We start from the raw sequence: 19,973 nt of genomic DNA on the forward strand, positions 1-19,973 counted from the left end.
GAGGTTACATAAATAAAATGTAGTGATTGGAAGACGGGGGGGGGATGGTGTGAAAAACGACAAATGGATGACAGTTTAAGAGGACAATGAAAAGATCATGGGTGGGCAAGGTGAGGTCTCCTTCGAGCAGTAAGTACTCAGCCAATTAAGCTTTTTGAGGCCAGTTAATCCAAAAGTTAAATATTCACGTTTGTATTCTGTACGTCTAAATTATAGTTTGAACAAGTAGATGGGAAAAGTTATTAATAAATAAGATAATGGAATCAATGTAACATGACCTTCCACATAACAGAACTAAGTAGGTTCATGATGTTGTGGTTCACGCTTTTAGTCCTTTCAGATGCGCAGATTTTATATTTAAACAAAGATGGCGCTGGTCACGTGTTTTACGTGAACATGAACTTGCTTGCTTCTATTATATACAATAGATTTTTCTCTTCATCTAAGAATCTATCATTATTAACTTTAGCTGATCTGTTTTTCAAAATGCAGATTCTGCTTTCAAAAATTTAACAAGTGTAAACATTCTCACTTGTTTAAAATATTTACTTAACATGAAGGGGGGAAAAAGCTAGATCTCGTCACAAATATATATTCAAATAAATACGAATAATTCATTATAATCGGTAAATCTTGAAGGAAAAAAAAGGAACTAATTCGAGTATTCGAGGCACATTTTTGCTTCTAATCAATTATTTCTAATTCATTTCCAATAAGTTTAAAGGGTAGAAAGAATTTTCCCATTTTAATAAGATATTTTGAGATTTTGTTCTACCTGTAAACTAATTAAGAAAATCACTCTTTTCAACATAAAAAAAAACTAATTTTCGACTTTCGCTCGAATGAAAATGAGTGACTTGACTAGGAATAGAACAGAAGCCCGCGAAAAACATGCGGTTGATTATGAAACTGCAAAAGCAGGCTCGTGTCACGAGAAAATTAAAGACGAAGTCACGAAAACTTAATCGCGAACTTTTGCGAGTCTCTCAAGGTTGGAAAGGATAGGGATCTCTTTTCTTTCAGAGGCTGGTCATCCACGGTCCGGCAATCTTTTCCTCCTCGTCTGGCACGTTTTTCGCAGGTGTGTTCCCAACAAAAAAAAATTCCTGCCTATGCCCACGAGCTTTATCACGAAAATTCGTTAAAATGATTTTCGTGTTTAAACATATCGTACGGCATGCTGGCTTGGTCGGCATGCCAAGATCAGGGGGTGATTGCTGTTGACGTGAACACAAAAAAGAAGGAGTTAAAAGAGAAAGATTGAATATTTTGGAAAGTTCATGGACAAAATGAACATTCTTTGCCGCTAAGCAGGTGCAGGTTGATTTTTTAATAGCTAATATGCAACTTTCATTTAAATTATTTCTGTGAGAATTATTCGTAGGCTTGTAATGCATGCATTAAGCTTTTAATCATGTATGCATTTACTATATAAATTTCTAAAAAGTTTATTTATAATAAAATCTTGAAACAATTTCAAAAAAAAAAAAAAATCTAAGCGCAAAATTAAACTACGTCGTTTCTTTAGAGGCAGTAAAGGAACGATTCAATTTATTATCTGTATGATATTAATATACAGAGTATTGTCAATCGATAGACAAACAACACCAAATTATATTTTATGTAAATTCGCAAAGAAACAGTGGATCAAATTATGATACGACAGAAAGCAAAATCTTATTTCAACTATGGGTTAATAAAAACAACTTACTCTCCACCTTAATTTGTCAACATTTGCAAAAAAAAAAAAAAAAAAAGGGCTTAATAAGACATCTAAACATACTTTATTACAAAACTGCATTAACTTACTTTTTAATTTATCATTAAATAATGATTCATTAAAATGTCTTATTTTGTTTAGTACATTATTGGTGATAACATTTTTAATCAAAAATAGGAATTTAATTCTTTTAGCATGCAAATTGCATGTAAAAGGACTAAATTACAGATTTTTGATAAATCCACAATTAAGGAGAAGCAGCTAGTAATTCCAAAAACAAATATCAAATTTCAAGATTTTAGGAGTCTTATACTTCTGGTATGCATTTAAAATTATAATAATAAATATCTAAATTTGATTGTTTTCTCATGATTAAATAACTTGGTAGTTAGGGAGTCAAGAAAAACAGATCCCTAAATTATGTATTACAGAAGCATGAAAACTTTTATAAATTCTTAAAACTGAAATGAAACCACATTCGAATATAATAATTATCTTATATACTTTATGATTATGAAATTCGCCCAATATATTTCCACATTCAAAATATTCGTAAAGGGTAAGGTGCGCCGAATTAAACTCCAATTCATGTAATTGGGGAGAAAGCCTTTGTTCCCTTCAAATCCAGATCCTTTTATTGGTTTTAATTTAATATCTATATAAGTAGCTTTAGAGTAACAATTACTGATAATTCAAATTTAATTATGGCTCATCGTTCTGAGTTCGTTTTAATATTCCGGCCATAAAATATAGAGAAGCCCAATCAAAGCAAAGTGCATATGAGGATAAAAGCATCTCAGATATAAAAGAATTTAAATTTAAAAGTAAGTTTAGTTTAAACAAAATGTCAATTAAAAATTTTTAACGCCATCTAAACACTCAAAATTGTGGAAAGTAAATATTCAAAGCAAAACAAGAACTGACTCAAAAATTTATAAGATAGTAGACCTGCGAGTTAAGGTAGATGAATTTTTTTTGTAACTTGATTGAAAAACTTCGGTAAAACACCCTAAAAATAATGTTCGGAAATTAAACGACATTCGATTTTAATTTGAAGATATCCACTTATTAACCAAATGAAATCCCAAGAATTACGTAGAAAACACCATGAAATATTTCGAAGCCCCTACTTCAAGTCGATAAACCACTAATAACTAATAACCTTTAAAAACCTGACACTGCTGCCATTTTAATACCAAAAACACTTTTGCAGAATTTAACCAATGTATCAGGAGATTCTTAAAATAGCATAACTGCAATGAGTGGACGCTCCCCAAGACGCTCTGAGAAAGCTGGTAAGAAAAGTGGCAGTGGCAACATACGAGTTGAGTTACCTTCGCAGCTGCTGCGGCAACAAACCCCGAAGCAGTAGCGATGGGGGAAGGGAGGAGCATCAGTGGACTGCTTCTGTTGCCCGATTGGACACGGGACGAAATGAATAGTTCCTCCTCGTTATCTCCACGGCATATTCGAATCGCAATTAACTAACTCCAAGAATAAACAGATTCGAGATAACAAAAATCGGGCTATTTGTTTCGGATGAGACTGCAGATATTTTTGCTTTGTTTTTTTAGTAAGATTTTTAAAATAGCAAATTTGAAACTTCTTTTTGTGTGAAATATTATATAATAATTTTATACTTAGAAAAATTTGTAAAATATTCAAGGGATAAATTTTAAACAAGCGACTTCATTTACGACTCCATAATTAAAAGAGAGGAAAAAAATCATGGCACTAAATTTGTTATCGTTAAAGGATGAAACCCGTTAATTCCCAGGATATGATAGATAATTCATGAAATAATTAATAAATCACGATCAATTACTACATGAAGGAACTAGGAATCCTATGTAATAACTGAATAATAGATTTCAACGTTGACATTATTACATACGTATATGTATATATAATAATGTTAAGGTTGAAAAACTTAGAAGAAAAAAAGTTGAATAATTGTAATATTCTAGAGGGACTTCTTAAAGTGGCTTTTCTTAATTTTTATTTATTTATTTTTTTTTTTTTACTGAAGAATCTAACAGCGGTATTTTTTATCTACTAGAGATGAAGCAATTGATATAAATACGCTCTGAATCCAAATTTGGAGAAAAGAAAATGCGATAAAAATAAATTTTCATTTAATTTTTAAAAAGCAGAAATCAATCAATGCCACTAAAAGAGGATAAAAACTAAATATTAACCCCTTCGCATTCTTTATCTATACAACGTCACTGGAACTAGAATCATAGTTCAAAAGCTTTATTCAATTTGGACATGATTCAGATTCGTATAAAGGGTCAGTTTCAAAGCTGAAGCCTTTTTTTCCCTTAGAAATTCTTTAATATTTTAATACAACAATAGAAACAATCAAGTTGATGTAAGAAACATTGTGAAATTTTAGTAAATTGCGATTCAAATTTTTTTAAGATATATTTTTTAACCTTTCTGAAGGGTTGCCAGTGAAGGAAAAAAGGGCCTGATTTCCCCCTCCTGCTTCGTCTAATTCGAAAAAACCGGGTATATGTTTCATTGCACACAAAGTAACGGAAATGCTGCGGTCGCAGTCAAAACAGAAGTAAGACTTGCGCAGGTGATAAGGACGTATGCTTTCCCCGCTCAACTTCTCCTTGTTGACACCTGTTCAAACAGGTACAAGTCTCTTGCTCTCCCTACCAAATCGGAAGAAAAAAAATTAAACAAATAAAAGAAATCTCTGAATAGGAGAGGAAAAAGGATTCTGGGAAACAGAACTTAGTACCTTTTTTTACCCCTCCCTATAGCTCTTTTTTATTGTGTTTGTTTAATATCTATTCCTCGTCTCAAAGAAATAATACTCAATAAAATGAGCGAAGGAACTTTTTTTTTATCATTAATAGATTTAATCTTTAAATTTAGTATTCATTATGGCTCCCCCCCCCTTCTCTTCACTGTTGTTTCATAAGGATAAAAGTCTTAAAAAAATTAAACACATAAAATGACTCATTTAATAATTTTATAAGATAGGTTTTCATGACCTTTTGATGGGACATTTTTCCTTATGCAATTTCATCAGAAGAACAAACGATATTCATAAGTAAAGCGAGCTTCTTTTCTTTATTTATACAAAACAAACAAAAAGTTTGCTCTAAAAGTAAGAGAAAATTCCGCCTAAAATATGATACTATCATGAAGGGAGGGGGAGTGGAAATAGATTGCAGCAGAGAATGAAAAAACAGCTGCTCAAAAACAGTAACTATTTACATTGGTTCAACACTACCTCCCCCCTGCCCCCAATCTCGAAGTTGAACTCGGGATACAATTAAAAAAAAAAGGTTTTGAAATGAAAAACATTTGATAAGTTGCTACAAATTCAATGAACGCTTGAAAATAAACAATTTCGAAACAGTTGCCGTACAATAATAACTGAAAAGGAAATAATTTCTATTCTTTCTTCCCATGAAAAACAAAATGTTTATTTTTACAGTAATTTAATCAACGTAGTTTCTATTCATTTACTTTTTGTTTCAGTATCTTGAGATGACCACTTTCCGATGATTTTATCTCATTAAGGGGCGAGACTCGGAACGACGTGTGCATTTTCAAATTAATTTTATTGTCAAATGTAAATATCTTCTTTCATTTTTCCTCTCGCCCTTATTTTGTCGAATTCAACCCATCCTAACGCTTGCGCAAAAGCGCGGGGTGGGTTTAGAATCAGTTGACAAACAATATAACACCAGAAGAAATTTGTAAAAAATTAAAGAACCAATAAATTCCTTTTCAAAGTTTTATTAATTGAAAAGAAAAATTAATTACTGTGAATTATATTTGTGAAAAAAATTATCCACTTACACTATCGGATATTTTTAAAATGGCAACACAAGAAATTCCCACAAAATCTGACTGATTATCTCAAATAAGTTTCAATTAAAAAAACATTCAACTAATTTATTTATTTTGAAATTATAGAAAAACAAATCATAGCTGACTGATTTTTCTATCGTACCCAAAAGTCTAACAAGGAGGTATTTTGTTACAAATAAAAACAGAGAAATCGAAACAAATGATTGACAAAACACCTTCCGAGTAAAATTAGATCGTTAAAAATCCAATTCCTCTAAACAAAATTATTAAATATTACTTTATCTATTACACCCCACTAAAAAAATAAAGTTAACAAGCAAATATGTGCTATCATGAATTTTTCAGATTGATAAACAAACCCTATTTCAAAACTTCCGAACATACTTAGATGCTATTTTAAATCTAAACAATCAATTAAGTATACATTTCAAGATAAAACTCTTTGGAAAAAAATGGGGGTCATTTATCCTTTCAAATGAAAATAATTGTAAAACCAGGATACTTTTTTAAAAACACAGTACAACTGATAGAATAATAGGCAGATATAGAATATTCTTAACTTTAACCTTACAACTGCTTATCCTGCTATTTCAGCGGGTGGGCAATCAATCCATTTTTTATTACATTCCGCGTTTTTTGGAGTTTAAGAGTGTTTAATTTTACGATTACAGATTTTTATTATATTATTATCGTGTGACATATAGTATAAGTTCACTTAAATTGAAAAATATTTGAACTTATTTGTAAGCATCGCACCTAAATAGTGGTTTTAAAAAAATTACGCAGTTAAAGAGTTAAAATCGACTGCAAACAATTTCGGAACAAGAATTTTTAAGTTGGAATAGTTAAGTTCATGCCCAAGAGAACATTAATCGCCTCAAAAAGCGTGCTATGCTAGCTCAGCCCACCGAAAAACCGTTAGGCCTCCAACAATAGACGATAGCGTCACGTGATCACCAACGGAACGTTTGAAGCCACCCGACAGATGGTTTTCCAAAATGCATGCTTTCAAAAGGCCCGCATCAGAAAATGCTTTTCCCACACCCCTCCCTCCTCCAACAGAAATTTAAAGGGACCGTCCGATAAAGCTTGTTAAATGAATCTTTTAGTCTTGTTTCTGTGAAACTGCGTTTTTAAAGCATAAGTGTAAGTGGACTGACATATCTAATGTTTTTTAGATGCATTTTCATTAAAAATGTGGATTTCAGTTATTATGGTATGTTAAGCACTGATAATTTTGAATGTTTAGCGCTAACTTCAATAATATTTTTGATGGTTTTCACTAATTATAAATTTTTCTAGGGAGGTCTTTTTTCAGAAAAAAAAAAAATCCTATAATTTTTTTTTTGTTTTTTGTTTATTGAGTTTGAATCTCAACTTTTCGATTGCCCGGTTTTTGAACGCATGTTCCTGAATTAGTTTTTAATGTCTTTATTTTCTCACTTTTATTCGATTCCTCTTATCAAAAGAATATTAAAAATGTGTTTGAAAAGATTAAAGCCAAACCAGATTAATATTTCATTGCTTAGTAATATTTGTGTTATTTGAAAGTTCTGAAAATTGCATGAAACATCAAATTGATTGAACATTTGCGGGTTCCTTTTTGGTGCAGTTAGTCGATAAACAATTCTTAAGGAGAAATTACATTAATTTTTATAGTAATTGGAATTTTATCTATCAATTTTTACTTGCACAAGGAATTTTTGTGGGTGACGATACCACCAAATTTAAAAGAACTAGACAAATACTAGATAAAGTATCACATTACGATTTGAAATGCATTGCAAATAGGTGTAAATATTAAACTATTGACACCAAATCACTTTTGCTACAGTTGATTTTACTCTGAAATGCAAAATAAATAATAAAATTAAAAAATAATACAACTTACTTGCAGTAAGATTCGCCTTTCGGATTAGAAACGCAAGAAGCTCCATTTTTACAAGGATTTGGGGAACATGACACAAGACCTGAAAATGAATGTAAAATTAGAAACAAATAAACAAAATAATGTATGTGCCGAATCAATCATAATATTGGATCTCGCCATTATTATTTTTTCATTCTCGTCAAATACCATACTTATAAGCAATAAAATGACCAACAAAGACCATATTAGTTTTCATTCTCGGGACTTTTAATTTTAGTCCTTGTTTGAAAATACGGCACAATTTAAAAGATGTTCCATTTCTTACTTTTAAGTAAACAGACCACATTTCAAAAGCGTTATTAAATTTAATTTTATAAAAACCGGCATCTGAAAATTTTCTTTTTTAATGCAGTAGATTGAAGTCATGTTATCTTCATAAATAATAGTAATTTCTTATCACAATTTCTTAGTTATGTTATTAACTTCAATTACGAGAAGAATACTGATGAAATAATTGTTAAATGATCACAGGCCCCATCCTGGCCAGGCTTGTAGATTTTTATACTGGTCTGTTCTCTTATCACTCTTCTCCTAGAATAATTTGATAATCCCAGGTTGAAGTTGGGAGAAAAAAAGCTGTTTATTTTATTTTAAAAAGAATGAAAGGAAGGCACATTCGCATAAAATAAACAGTTACAGAACAAAAATAAACAACACAGAAACAAACTAAAATGACAGCAAGATTTAAAAACGCCACTCAAAACGTTAAATCAATCCTCAAGCAACCAAGTCACTATTCCCTCTTTTCCCCTTTTTCACCAACAGGTGGAAAGGGAGAAAATAAAAATAGAAAGTTCTGTCTCATAAAGCAAGCAAGATTTCTATTTTTATCGGCTCCGAAGAAATGCAACAAGTTGATCCGACCGGGAAAGTCACAATGAACTTTTGCTTCCAAAAATTCGGAATCTTTTAACAATTTAATTTTCTCTATTATTAAATATTAACCAAATTATTTTATTAGATTTTTATAATTGCATCCTCATCTATGTCATGATGACAAATGAACGCAGAATTCATGTGTTTTTTTTTATACATAATATCTTTCTGCATATTATTATTCCAAATTATTTTTAATATTTATATTATTATTATTCCAAATAATAAAGTCTTTGCAAACGATTTCATTTTATTATCATTTGTTATATGTTTGTAAATTCTGCTAACAGTTACTTTTGTTTTTTCTACTGTAAATATTTTGGTATTTAATAAAATTCCTGTAACATGCTCATCAAACCGTTCAGTGACCAGAATGCTTATGGATACGTGGGTATGAGACGGCGTTCTGCTCGGTATAGGAATGAATGTAGTGTCATCCATATAATATTCACAGAATTTCTGCATAGAATTAAAATGTCTACGAATAAATTAATACCAGTTTATAAATTAAATTTATTATTTTGTCAAACGATTCGATAGATGCCAATCTGATATATTTTGGATGCTATTTTTTCCGTTTTATCATCTGCTTGCGCATTACAGGGGCATCGAATTATTACTTCTGAAGTTTATAACCTAAGACTAATCTACAAGCTATAATAAGACACAAACACCTCAAATATTGTCTGGATTCTTTATTGAATCAGAAGCATGGACCATTCCTGGAATGGAAGCGATCAGATTAAAACGCAAAACAGTTAAGGGGTTAAATCCACTTTTCAAAGACAATAAACAGTGATCGTATTTATCACATATAACTATTAAAAAAATGAAATTCTAACTATTTTAACGATACATAGAAATTCACGCCGCTCTAGAAAATCTTTTTTTGTATGAATTCAAATCCGACGAAGAAAACAAAACACGTTTTCTGGTGCGTAACCCAACGCATTGTTTTCTCGCTTTTTTTCAAAAACCTGATTGATTGATTTTGATCTAGAAGCGAGTGATATATTAATTGAATTTGCCTTTGTTTCTAAAGTGTTCCGAAAATAGGTTAATGTTCAATTCTATACGAACTGATAAATTGATCGAATATTGATAAATTTCGAATTCGTGGCAAAACGTGCTTCAATTTAAATTGCAATTCACTAAGCAAAGCGGATGTATTGCGCTGAACAACAAAAATATAGAAGTCAACCTACATTTCTGGAACATATTTTTAGATCCATGCAATTCATATTATTATTGTTGTTTTTAGTAATGAAGGTAAAAGGATTGAAACTTATCTAGATGTTATCTTTGCAAAATTAAACCACTGCTTTTAAACTAGAGAAAATGAAATAATACCGATTGTGATAAGCTTGTCATTTTCAATTATATGTTATGTAGCTATCAGTCTATGTCAAAACTTAATTTTATCAAATATGATTAATTAGTAGTTAATATAAAACAATGGTGAATTTAGATATTTTGATCCCTTATTAATAAATTATCAATTTAGTTTTATATTTTTAAGTTAATCAGAATTGTTCATTTTAATTATTTGTTTAATTTTAATAACTTTGAAAATTTGTTTTTATTTAATTATTTTGAAATAATTTATTTAAAAATGAAGCAATAAAATTCTCGAATCATTAACCCCAATTATTAATAATCTCCTTTCTAACAAATATAAGCATTAATTATTATAAAAGATTTTAAAATAAGTTTGAAACAAATATAAAAATTATTTTACTATACCTAGCAAGAGAAAATTAATGTAAGCATTTAATGAATAATAGTTATTTCAGCAATTTTTAAAGAAGTAATTGTATATACTTTATCTAGTAATCATTCAAGTAATTACATTGTAAACACAAATTGTAGTCCTAAAAGTTTATAATTCAATACATTTCTATTTGTTATAAATTTGTGATAACTAAGCTGAAAACAGTTTTTTAATTGGCCTGTATGCAACCCCTTTCAGTCCAGCGATTCCGAACAGCTGTCTAATCTATTTAATCGGAAATCCATCATTATATCAAAAATACTTTTCAGGTTTCATTAATATTCACAGTTATTATCCTCAATTAACCCGTTCGCTACTCTGGCCCAACTCAGCAGTGGAAGTTCAATATTAATAGGCTGGTTTTCAAATAGGGTGTGCAGGATGTAAAGTTAATTATCACTAAGCATGAATTCGTTTAATATTTGGAATTCCTCATTTGAAAAAGAAACCCGCTCATTAGTATAAATTTTGCACAGCTGGGTGGGTTGGGTCGTGCCAGTATATTAGTGAGAGGGTTAAATATAAGCACACTGGTCTAGCCAAAACAACTAAGGGAATATAAATTAGGCAAAAACACAAACTGGATAATCATAATCGTAAAAAATAAATTAATATTATTTACTATTTTACTGATGGACTGATTTGTAACGAAATAAATACACTTTTCCTAAATGGATTAATAAAAAAAGCATTGAGACAAATCGAATAGAATGAAAGATGTCCGCCTACAAAGAACATAAGAAAAGTTGTACACAAGCTGAAACTCTCTTTTGAAAACCTGTCTTTATATACAATCATTTAATATGCATAAAATAACGCACCGTTCCTGCAAACGCACAATTCTTCTCATCTTATTTGCTCATTAATTTAATCATATATTCATTCTTTTTTTTCTGACTATTAATTTCTGTAAGATAATTATTATCCCTCTCCGACTTTTCGTTCAGTTATTTTATAAACCCCATTTTTGTTTATCCCTGCAAATTCTACTAATATTTTTTTGTAGCAAATGATTTTTCATGATTTTTTAAGGATGGATATGGCTGTCAGAAGACAATGATCCATCAAATATAATAATGGTTAAATTTTAAGAATGGGTTGACTGGAAAATTTTATTCAGAAAAGGGATTATTCGGTAATTTGTAAACATCAACTGAATTAAATAATAATAAGCGAGTCATAAGACATATTAAGTCATAACTTCTCTTGATAATTAAATAATCGCCAACACTGATTATGAAATTTAGTTTCAAAATTTCTGCTGCATTATAATTCAAATTTAACCCCTTAATCACAGTGTTTGTGTGTTATACGAACCATGAATTATCGCTTTTCAAACTTATATGTTTAAATTTAATCATTCAAAACGCTGTAATTCGATACAAAAATTACGCATCCAGAAACAGCACAAGTATTTCATCTGAATCAATAAGATGCACATTGCCGAAAAGGAAGTTGCCAACTTAACACATTATTAACAATACAAAAAAAAGTTATGTGATGAAATTATTGAATTTCATGTTTCTGTGCAGTCATTGCACTAATTTATTTACACCTTGTAAATCAGTACAATCAATTTACAATTTCATAACACCATTTACAAAACTTTTCCAAGAAACACCTTCTACGTTAATCAGATCTGAAGAACTTTTCCCACCGACTGCACACATACGGCCAACAGCCGGGAAAGACAAGGCCTTATTTTCTCAGCTTGCACATGCATCCCTATCGCGTTTCAAATTGGAACCATATTTCCAACTTGCGCTTTGCACCGACCACGTGACGTCCCTACTCATCTCGTCGCCCTCCACCCGCCTCCTCCACGATGATAAAAACATAACAGCTGTAGTCACTCCAAAATCTCATCCTCTCAAGTCATCTACTGCCATCCCATCTTCGCACTCAAGTAAAAAAAAAAAAGAAGAAAAAAACATGTGACAGTTAAAAATATAAACAAATCAGTAGCAGGACGTTAAATAATCTTCTTGTAAGGACCGTCCAGTCGAGTGAGGAACCCCCTTTCCTCCTTGGAAGGAAAGAAAAAAAGAAAGAAAAGAAAAAAGAAGATGCACAAGGATCCAAGATGTTCCAAGAGAGGCATTTTCCCACCCGTTCTCTTGATTTCTTCTTTATTTTTTATTTAACATTTCTTTCTTGAGTAAAAGGAAGGTGAAGTAAACTAAAAAAAAATATTACAAGAAGTCCGCAGAATCCCAGGCACTTTCAGTGGGAGGTAATTTTATACTCACCTTCCTGTTTGCCACCCCTCTATCTTCGTATGAAGTTCCTAAGTGGTGTTTCTTATCTGTTGGTTGCTGAGGTGTTATGGAAGAGAGGAGCTGATGCAACAACAGGGAGATTCGTGAAATCGCACCATCGGCAATATCAGTTCAGGTAGATCAACCATGTTAAAATTATGTTGTGATAAGGTTGCTGAGTTATTACGAATTTATATTCCACTGAATCTGAACACTTTACATGCCGTTTCCTTTCACGAATGACGAAGAGGGGAGGGGATTAAATTGTTTTGGTCACAAATTAAAGAGGAGCTTGAAGGCAAAATATTAATTTGCTAAGTTCAACATTTTTTTAAAAAAATCAGTTAAGACAAGGGGAGAAAAAGTACTTTGTTAAGAATACCATTTACCATTTTACGTATGACAAGGATCAAATAAAACTCGTAAATTTAATTTGAACACTATGTTTATTACCAGACTTAAGTATAAGCTACACATGCTACATTGTTTACGGCCCCACTTTCTTGAGGGGATCAAAAAAAAAAAAAGCGAGTAAGTATCATAAATATTAAATGGAGATGGACTTAGAAATGTCACCATATCTCATAGGGCTTATGTCTAATCTGACATTGACCAGGTACAAGGTGTATCAAAGGACCGCTTACAGAATTCTGAGAGTTGATCAGGCATACAAAAATATGGCATTTTTACAACATAGCATGGTGTTGAAAATGTAAAGGTCGATCGTTACAGCGGACTCTTTCTTAAACAATAAAGTCAAGGAAAAGATGCGCCAGGTAAAGTGGACAACACAAGTTTAGAGGTATGCAGATTCTCAATAGCACGATAGCAGTTATATTAATATCAATACGTGAGAGTGCATCACCTTAAAAGACAAGTCCTTTGAACACTAACACAAAAGCTTTTTACTTAAAGGATTTTTTTTTCAACTGTACTTAAAAGAAAAACAATTTCGACTTTTTCAAAATATTTTTGATTATATGCAATTGAAAATATTTAATTTTTCCTTCCCCACAGATTTTATGACAAGATAGAGCTGTGGATCACTAGTAAATCAACAATTTTCACGTGCTTCGGATAGGTATTTAGATATTCATTCAGATGTTGATGCACAATATTATATTAAAAATAGTCGGAACATTTTCCCCATACACTATACCCATGGGCACAATGTAAAAATGACAACAATATAAATCAGTTAACAATTTTGATTCAAACAGTCCTCTTAAAGCACGATTTCAATATAACATGAAAGGAATGAGCCGTGTTTTAACAAGCTTAGATGTATTATTATTAGTTTTATTTATCTAGAATTACACTGGATCATTCAAATAAATGTGCAGCTAATTAATTTCATTATTTTAAATGTATCAGCATACATCTTGAAATTCTGGATGAAATCAATAAATACATGTAATTTTTTTTCTTTACATACTCGGTCAAAATAAATTAATAAATTATGTGAGTAATGCTTAATGTTGAATATTTAGGAGTATTTGTTCCACAATTAATGGCAATGATATATATAACCGGTTTAATTATTCCAATCTGATTATATAAACGCAAGTAGCATTACAAAATGTATGACTAACAAAGTCTGAATCATTTTAATAAAAAAATCAATTCTTTTCTGCTGTTATGTGAATTACCAACAGAATATCCATAATCTTATCACCATATCCATAAATTTAAAAACCAGACAACATTTGTTGAGAAATTAAAACAAATGACATTGATATATGAACAAGGCACTATTCGTAGAATAGATGGTACAAATGGAAATAATAAACCACATATTAGAATAAAATGAAAACCTCAAATATCGTTAAAAAAAAGGACAATGAACCTTAATAATAAATAAATAAATTTACAAGCAAATAACAGAAAAGAAAGATCCGAATTCGACTAGAATTATTAGAATTTGATGCAAATATATTCAGAAGGCCAGTACGGAAGAAACTTCTTTCTCTATTCCCCCCCCCCTTCACATGGCATAATTATCCATTGGTGGCATGTGTGTTGTAGTCCATGGGAAAGAACAGTAATAAGATCCTTGAATCTCCCGCAGTCTTGGACACGGCCAATTAAAAGGACAGGATGTAAACAGCATGAGGTTTTAATATAGTAAAATTCTATAAGCAGATTACAAAGCTGCAGAACAAAGTCAATTTGCATCAGCTAAGCGAGATTTAACTTTTCTCAGAAATGAATGTTATCCAGTGGAATGCCTATGAGTTCCTCCACTTCAACGGAAAAGAGATTAATTTGCAGAAGCTTCTGTGACTAAGTCATGTAAACGGAAGGCCAAATCTTTCATACCACACCAAGGTTCAACTGAAATCAAGAAAAAAACGCAGATTTGAAAGGAATAAATGTATTTTGATTTCATAATTGGTTTGAAGTTAATAATTCGGGGAGGGGGGGGGGTAATGAACCACTTTTAGCAACTATGACAGGACATAACCTCGTAATTCCGAACCATGGACAATAACTATATCCTTTTTTCCTAAGTGACATTAAAGTGATAAGGGTCAGGGCAGTGGCAGATTCAACTGATATAATACCAAAAAGCGTTTACCTGAATGCTCAAAAATTATTTTCAGAAGTGAAAATCCGACATTTTTGTTAAATAATTATCCCACAGGATTTATACAAAACAATAGTTTGAAATGTTGCAAAACACCATTGTAAAGTATTAATATGGTTTTAAAGGTTCTGATTTAATTTCATTAAAATTTATAATAATCCATAATGAAACCTATTAAGAATCCCAGAACACGGTTTTCATACAAATTTTCAAGTTTAAATAACGGGAAATGCCAAAATGTGTCATTTCTTCTAAAATAAATAATATTAAATTTTGATTTTTGATCACTGTTCTCAAAATAAAACATTAATAATGGTTTCTGATTATATAATCTTAATTATATCAGTAAAAAAACAAACACATAGTAGCAGATCTGAAATAAGAAATGCATTTAGAATTTCTTGGTAGGATATAAAATTTATTATTTTTTTTGCTCAGATACTAAATCAACCAATTTTTCAATTGATCCGACTAAGATTTTAAAAAACACACTTTAATTTGGCTACAAGTTCTAATTGTGGACTTGAATGCAATTCATCTATCTTACAGACAAGTTTTGGAATACTATGAAATAATCTGAGAGATAAGCTTTGAAATCTCATTCGAATTCTTGTTGATCAATATGACATTCTTAAAATATCAGTCCAATGAATTGCTATATCTTAATTTTATAAAAGTAACAGCATAGATATTTACATTAAATCTAAATGCTTAAAGACTCCTATAAAAATCTGTGTATTTTGTGTTGCAACTAATCCCAAGATTCCGTTTAAAGGATCACTGACGCATTATGATAAATATACAATTGGCTATCCATGACTTTTTTTCTTAACAATTTTTAGATATCTTCCCATAATAAAATACTATTTTGCAAGAGTTCCTATCAAAAGAGTTACCAAACTATATTATTAACAATACAAACAATGCTAATGGATTTCCGATCTAATATTTATAAATATATTCTATGGCATTTCATTTAGAAGTGACGAGATTATAAATCACCATAAACTATATTATGATAATATCTATACTATTTAACTATAAACATGACTCATGTTTTGATAACTGAATACTACTTTGCTACTTTTTCAAACAAATTAGTTTGAACTTCTGACTGGAATAACCAATTTTACAACATGACTCAATGAAATTTCACCATCCAATTTTTTTGACGTACTGGAACTATCTGTGACTTAATCCAGATAAAGTAAATAATTTAACAGGCACTAACTATTTAATAAACAATGAACCGAGAAATGATAATCTAACGAAACTATAACCGCCTCAAATCAATCATAAATAACTTCCCATATTAATCTAGTAGCATCCGACTACAATTATGGTTAAGTTAAAGGAATTCCTTACACTCGGTGGCCTCTTTTTCAAATATTAATTAATGCAAGGAAAAGCTGACTTTGACAAAGGTTCAAAAGCTGGTCGTTTATGCAAGCGGCTCACAGACTGACGATTTGTATCAGCGTATCCTTTTTTGTGGCTAACAATGACCACACCAGTAACTATTTTTAAGGAACTATGTCACTCTAAGGGGACCCAAGCGGAAATCGGGAGGGGGCCTCAAATCTACAAAATGGAGAAGGGGGGGGGTGCAGCGGAGCAGAGCAAAAAGCAGACGACATTGCATGACTGGGAGAAAGAATCGTGGGAAACGTTCAGTTCGGGCTCCGTGAGCGCGCCTTGGTTTTCACCCTCCCCTCCGCAAGTCCTCCTCACGCTTTTTAGTTCTTAATTCAATTCTTCCACAAAGTTTGGAGCCCGGAGGCTACAGGTAGGGTATAAAGGGGGGGGGAGATTCGTAATGGGTCCGTGATTTCGGATGATATATTTCAAGCCCCTTCCCTTTTGAAGAAAGTGATTCGGGGAATAGGACTGAAGTTTGTTTCTTAGGGGTGGTTGGTTGGGTTTACAAAGAATGGGAATCATTGAACCGTTTTTTGGCGAAATATTTCAGTCTTTGTATATTAACATTCGGAGAAAAATTACATTAAAAAGAATTGCAGTAATTCATTTTTAAAAATATAAAATCATAATTAGTCACTGTAATAAATGACAATTGGAACCGAGGGAAAAAAGTATTTAAAAATTTTCAATGCTTAGAGTGAATACAAAAATTCGTAATTAAAGTATACGCTTTAATAAGAGTGAAATTATTAGGAGGGTTTTCAATTCAGCTTTCCCTTAATTATAAATTGTTAATGACACGTTAAATTGCAGCAAATGCACGTTTTGGATGATATTTAACACTTCAATCAAAATCGCATCTTTTTATACGAGTCAAAATCCAATCAAAGTTTATTATTCCAATCAAAGTTAAGTACATAACTGTTAAGATAATCTGTAATCCTTGTTTATGACGAGAAAAATAGCAAATATTCATTTTGGATACCTTAGTTGATGTTTGAAAAGTTGCTTTTAATAAAAGGCGGAAAGTAATTAAGTTAATTACACCAACTTTCTTTGTATGGACAGAATCTGGAAACAAATGATTGTTAAAAGACTTGCTCTCTCAAGGGATGTAAATATATAGATAATATTTTTTTCTTCAAATTTAACACAATTAATTACTTAAACTAATTATATTAATCAGAAAATAAAATATCATCTTAAAAGTAATCAGTTACAAATAACGCAATGGATATTCTCACATAAAGTATTTGAAAATTCGTGATTAATTCTACTAAGGATATTTGAACTTGAAAGCAACTTGATGCCTCCAGTGCATGCGACATCTAAAACAGACGACCTATAGTCCACTACATCGTTTCCTTCAGTAAATATAGTCTCATAGCGTTGGATTATCACGTGACAGTATTAATTGAAACGAATTAAATCGACCTCGGCATCAATCGGGCAGGGATGCATCTCAACTTGTGAACTCAATGAAAGCCCATCCGGCCAACAATTAACTTGCTGCGGCGACCATTTCGACGCACCAATTAATACCATCTTAATTACCCCTGGATCTCTAGTTAAGTTAAAAGCAATTAAAGTTTCGCGGGTAGCAGATAAGGATGGTTTCGATAGAAAATTAAAAACCCAGAGTGAATATGAATGTTGTTTATCAATAAAAGAAAATGTTGCTCAAAATGAGAATGATTTAAAATGGACGCCTATATATATATATATGAAACGATTAGTGGCAACCTTGTAGCAGATAATAATAAACTAAAAAATTAACCAACATCAGTTAATTATAATTATTCAAGGACTATTGAATAGTCAATAACAGGTAAATTTGAAAAGAATAAAATCAGCGATCCCATTCATGAAAAAGATTTTTAAGAACCCAAATATACAATGGTAGCTAAATAATTAAGATGCAAAATTTTAACAATAATCTCAAACTTAGAAAGCTTTAACATTATTTTTGCTTACTAATAATAACAGCCCCAAAAATGATACATGCGACAACCCCTAGTTAAGGTAATATTTCATAGGGGGTCTTATTCAAGTTTAAAAATGTACAATGACGATATATATTACTCGATTAAATTTGAGTATGTTTAACAGAATTTAACTGCATAGAATTTGACATTTATAAGATAGTTTCTAAGATTTTGTTTTTAGTAATGCAATAGATTAATATCAGATGCCAAACCTGTTATTTTGAAAAACAATTATACCATTTCCATTGTTTATTTCAAATGCCGAAGTCTAATATTAAATGCAGAAATTGTCATGTTATTTTACAGATTCAAATCAATTTGACAGTTATTATGCATTGACAACATTAATACCGATCATAAGTGGTAATAAGGGAAAGGTAATTATCGTTTCCAACAAAACAATCAAGATGATTAGATGCCGTTTCTTTGAATGAAAACATTATAAAACATAAAAAAAACTTTCATGCGATCATTTCTAATATCAAAAGAAAAAGTATCAATGTTCATAAACAAAATTATTTTACCTTCCGTTGGAGCAGGATGAAATATAACTGTCAAAAGTAAGCCCCAAAAAATAGCACTAAACACAAGGTTGCGATGCTCCATCGTGCCAAAAATAGTGCACGAACACCGGTTGGATTTAAGTTCTCCGCGTAAAGCACATGAGAAGATCAAAATCTTGAGATATCCGTTATCCAGAGAAATAATCAAAGTAATCCAGTGTTGCCGCACCACACTTGCAAATTAGTTGACAAAATCATTAACAAAAGTTACGTTTTTTCAGGATTCGATCACACACACATCAGTCCCTCTTCGATCCTCTGCCGCTTATGGCGTTGATTGACCTGTTGGTCGCAGTGTTCGGCGTCCCTCTCACTAGGGTTACCGCTTCAAGTTTGACAACGGGGATTTTGGCGCCAAATGCTTTGAATAATGAATACTTGGCGGAATAAATGCGGACCTTCAAACATATTTTTTGGAAATATATGTTTCTAAATGAAAACATGATAAAATACATGATGTTTCAAATTTTCTCCTTTTTTCAATACATAAATTTTAGAATTTGTCTTCGATTTGAAATGGCTGTTTCCCAATTTCATATTATTTTATTTCAAATTTTGTTAGTATTTTAATAAATTTCTTTCTACAATGTACATTCAACAAAATAATCAGGCCTGGCAAAAATAATAGCGCTTTTACTTTTTTACTATTTTATAATAAAGTCAATTACTAAGCCAAATGCTATTATAAAATGGCAGATATGTGAATTTAATAATAGTAGTGATATCTACAAATGGTATAGAATGTAAGAAAAAATATATTAATTCTTTTTCATTTATATTTCGGCTATTTTTATTATTCTTATTCTTTTATTCTTTTTCATTTATATTTCGTATAAAAAGAGTATTTAGTCATTTATAACTCTGCCTATTATTTGGAAATATTTTCAAAAAAATTGTACAAATTATTTATGTATTTTGCAGTTCTATCATCACAATTTTATAATTTTAAATTACGTTTTGATGCAAACTATAAATTCGTTCAGTGCGTTCGCGCATCGCAATATATTTTTTGCTATTTTGTTAA

The 19,973-nt window shown here is 30.9% G+C and overlaps 1 protein-coding gene across 1 annotated transcript in view; it reads right to left on the reverse strand.

Moving 5' to 3' along the window:
• The window catches only part of LOC129980557 (neurogenic locus Notch protein-like), a 60,001-nt gene extending 40,785 nt beyond the window's left edge, over positions 1–19,216 (reverse strand). The window contains exons 1-2 of the mRNA XM_056090908.1: positions 18,911–19,216; positions 7,452–7,530 (exon numbers count right to left, since the gene is read on the reverse strand). Of these exons, the coding sequence (XP_055946883.1) occupies positions 7,452–7,530; positions 18,911–18,992 (161 nt within the window). The 5' untranslated portion in view covers positions 18,993–19,216. The remainder of the gene's footprint in view (positions 1–7,451; positions 7,531–18,910) is intronic.
• Positions 19,217–19,973: the final 757 nt, after the last annotated feature.

This window comes from Argiope bruennichi, chromosome 8, assembly GCF_947563725.1.
Source record: "Argiope bruennichi chromosome 8, qqArgBrue1.1, whole genome shotgun sequence".
In the NCBI taxonomy this organism is placed as follows: domain Eukaryota; kingdom Metazoa; phylum Arthropoda; class Arachnida; order Araneae; family Araneidae; genus Argiope; species Argiope bruennichi.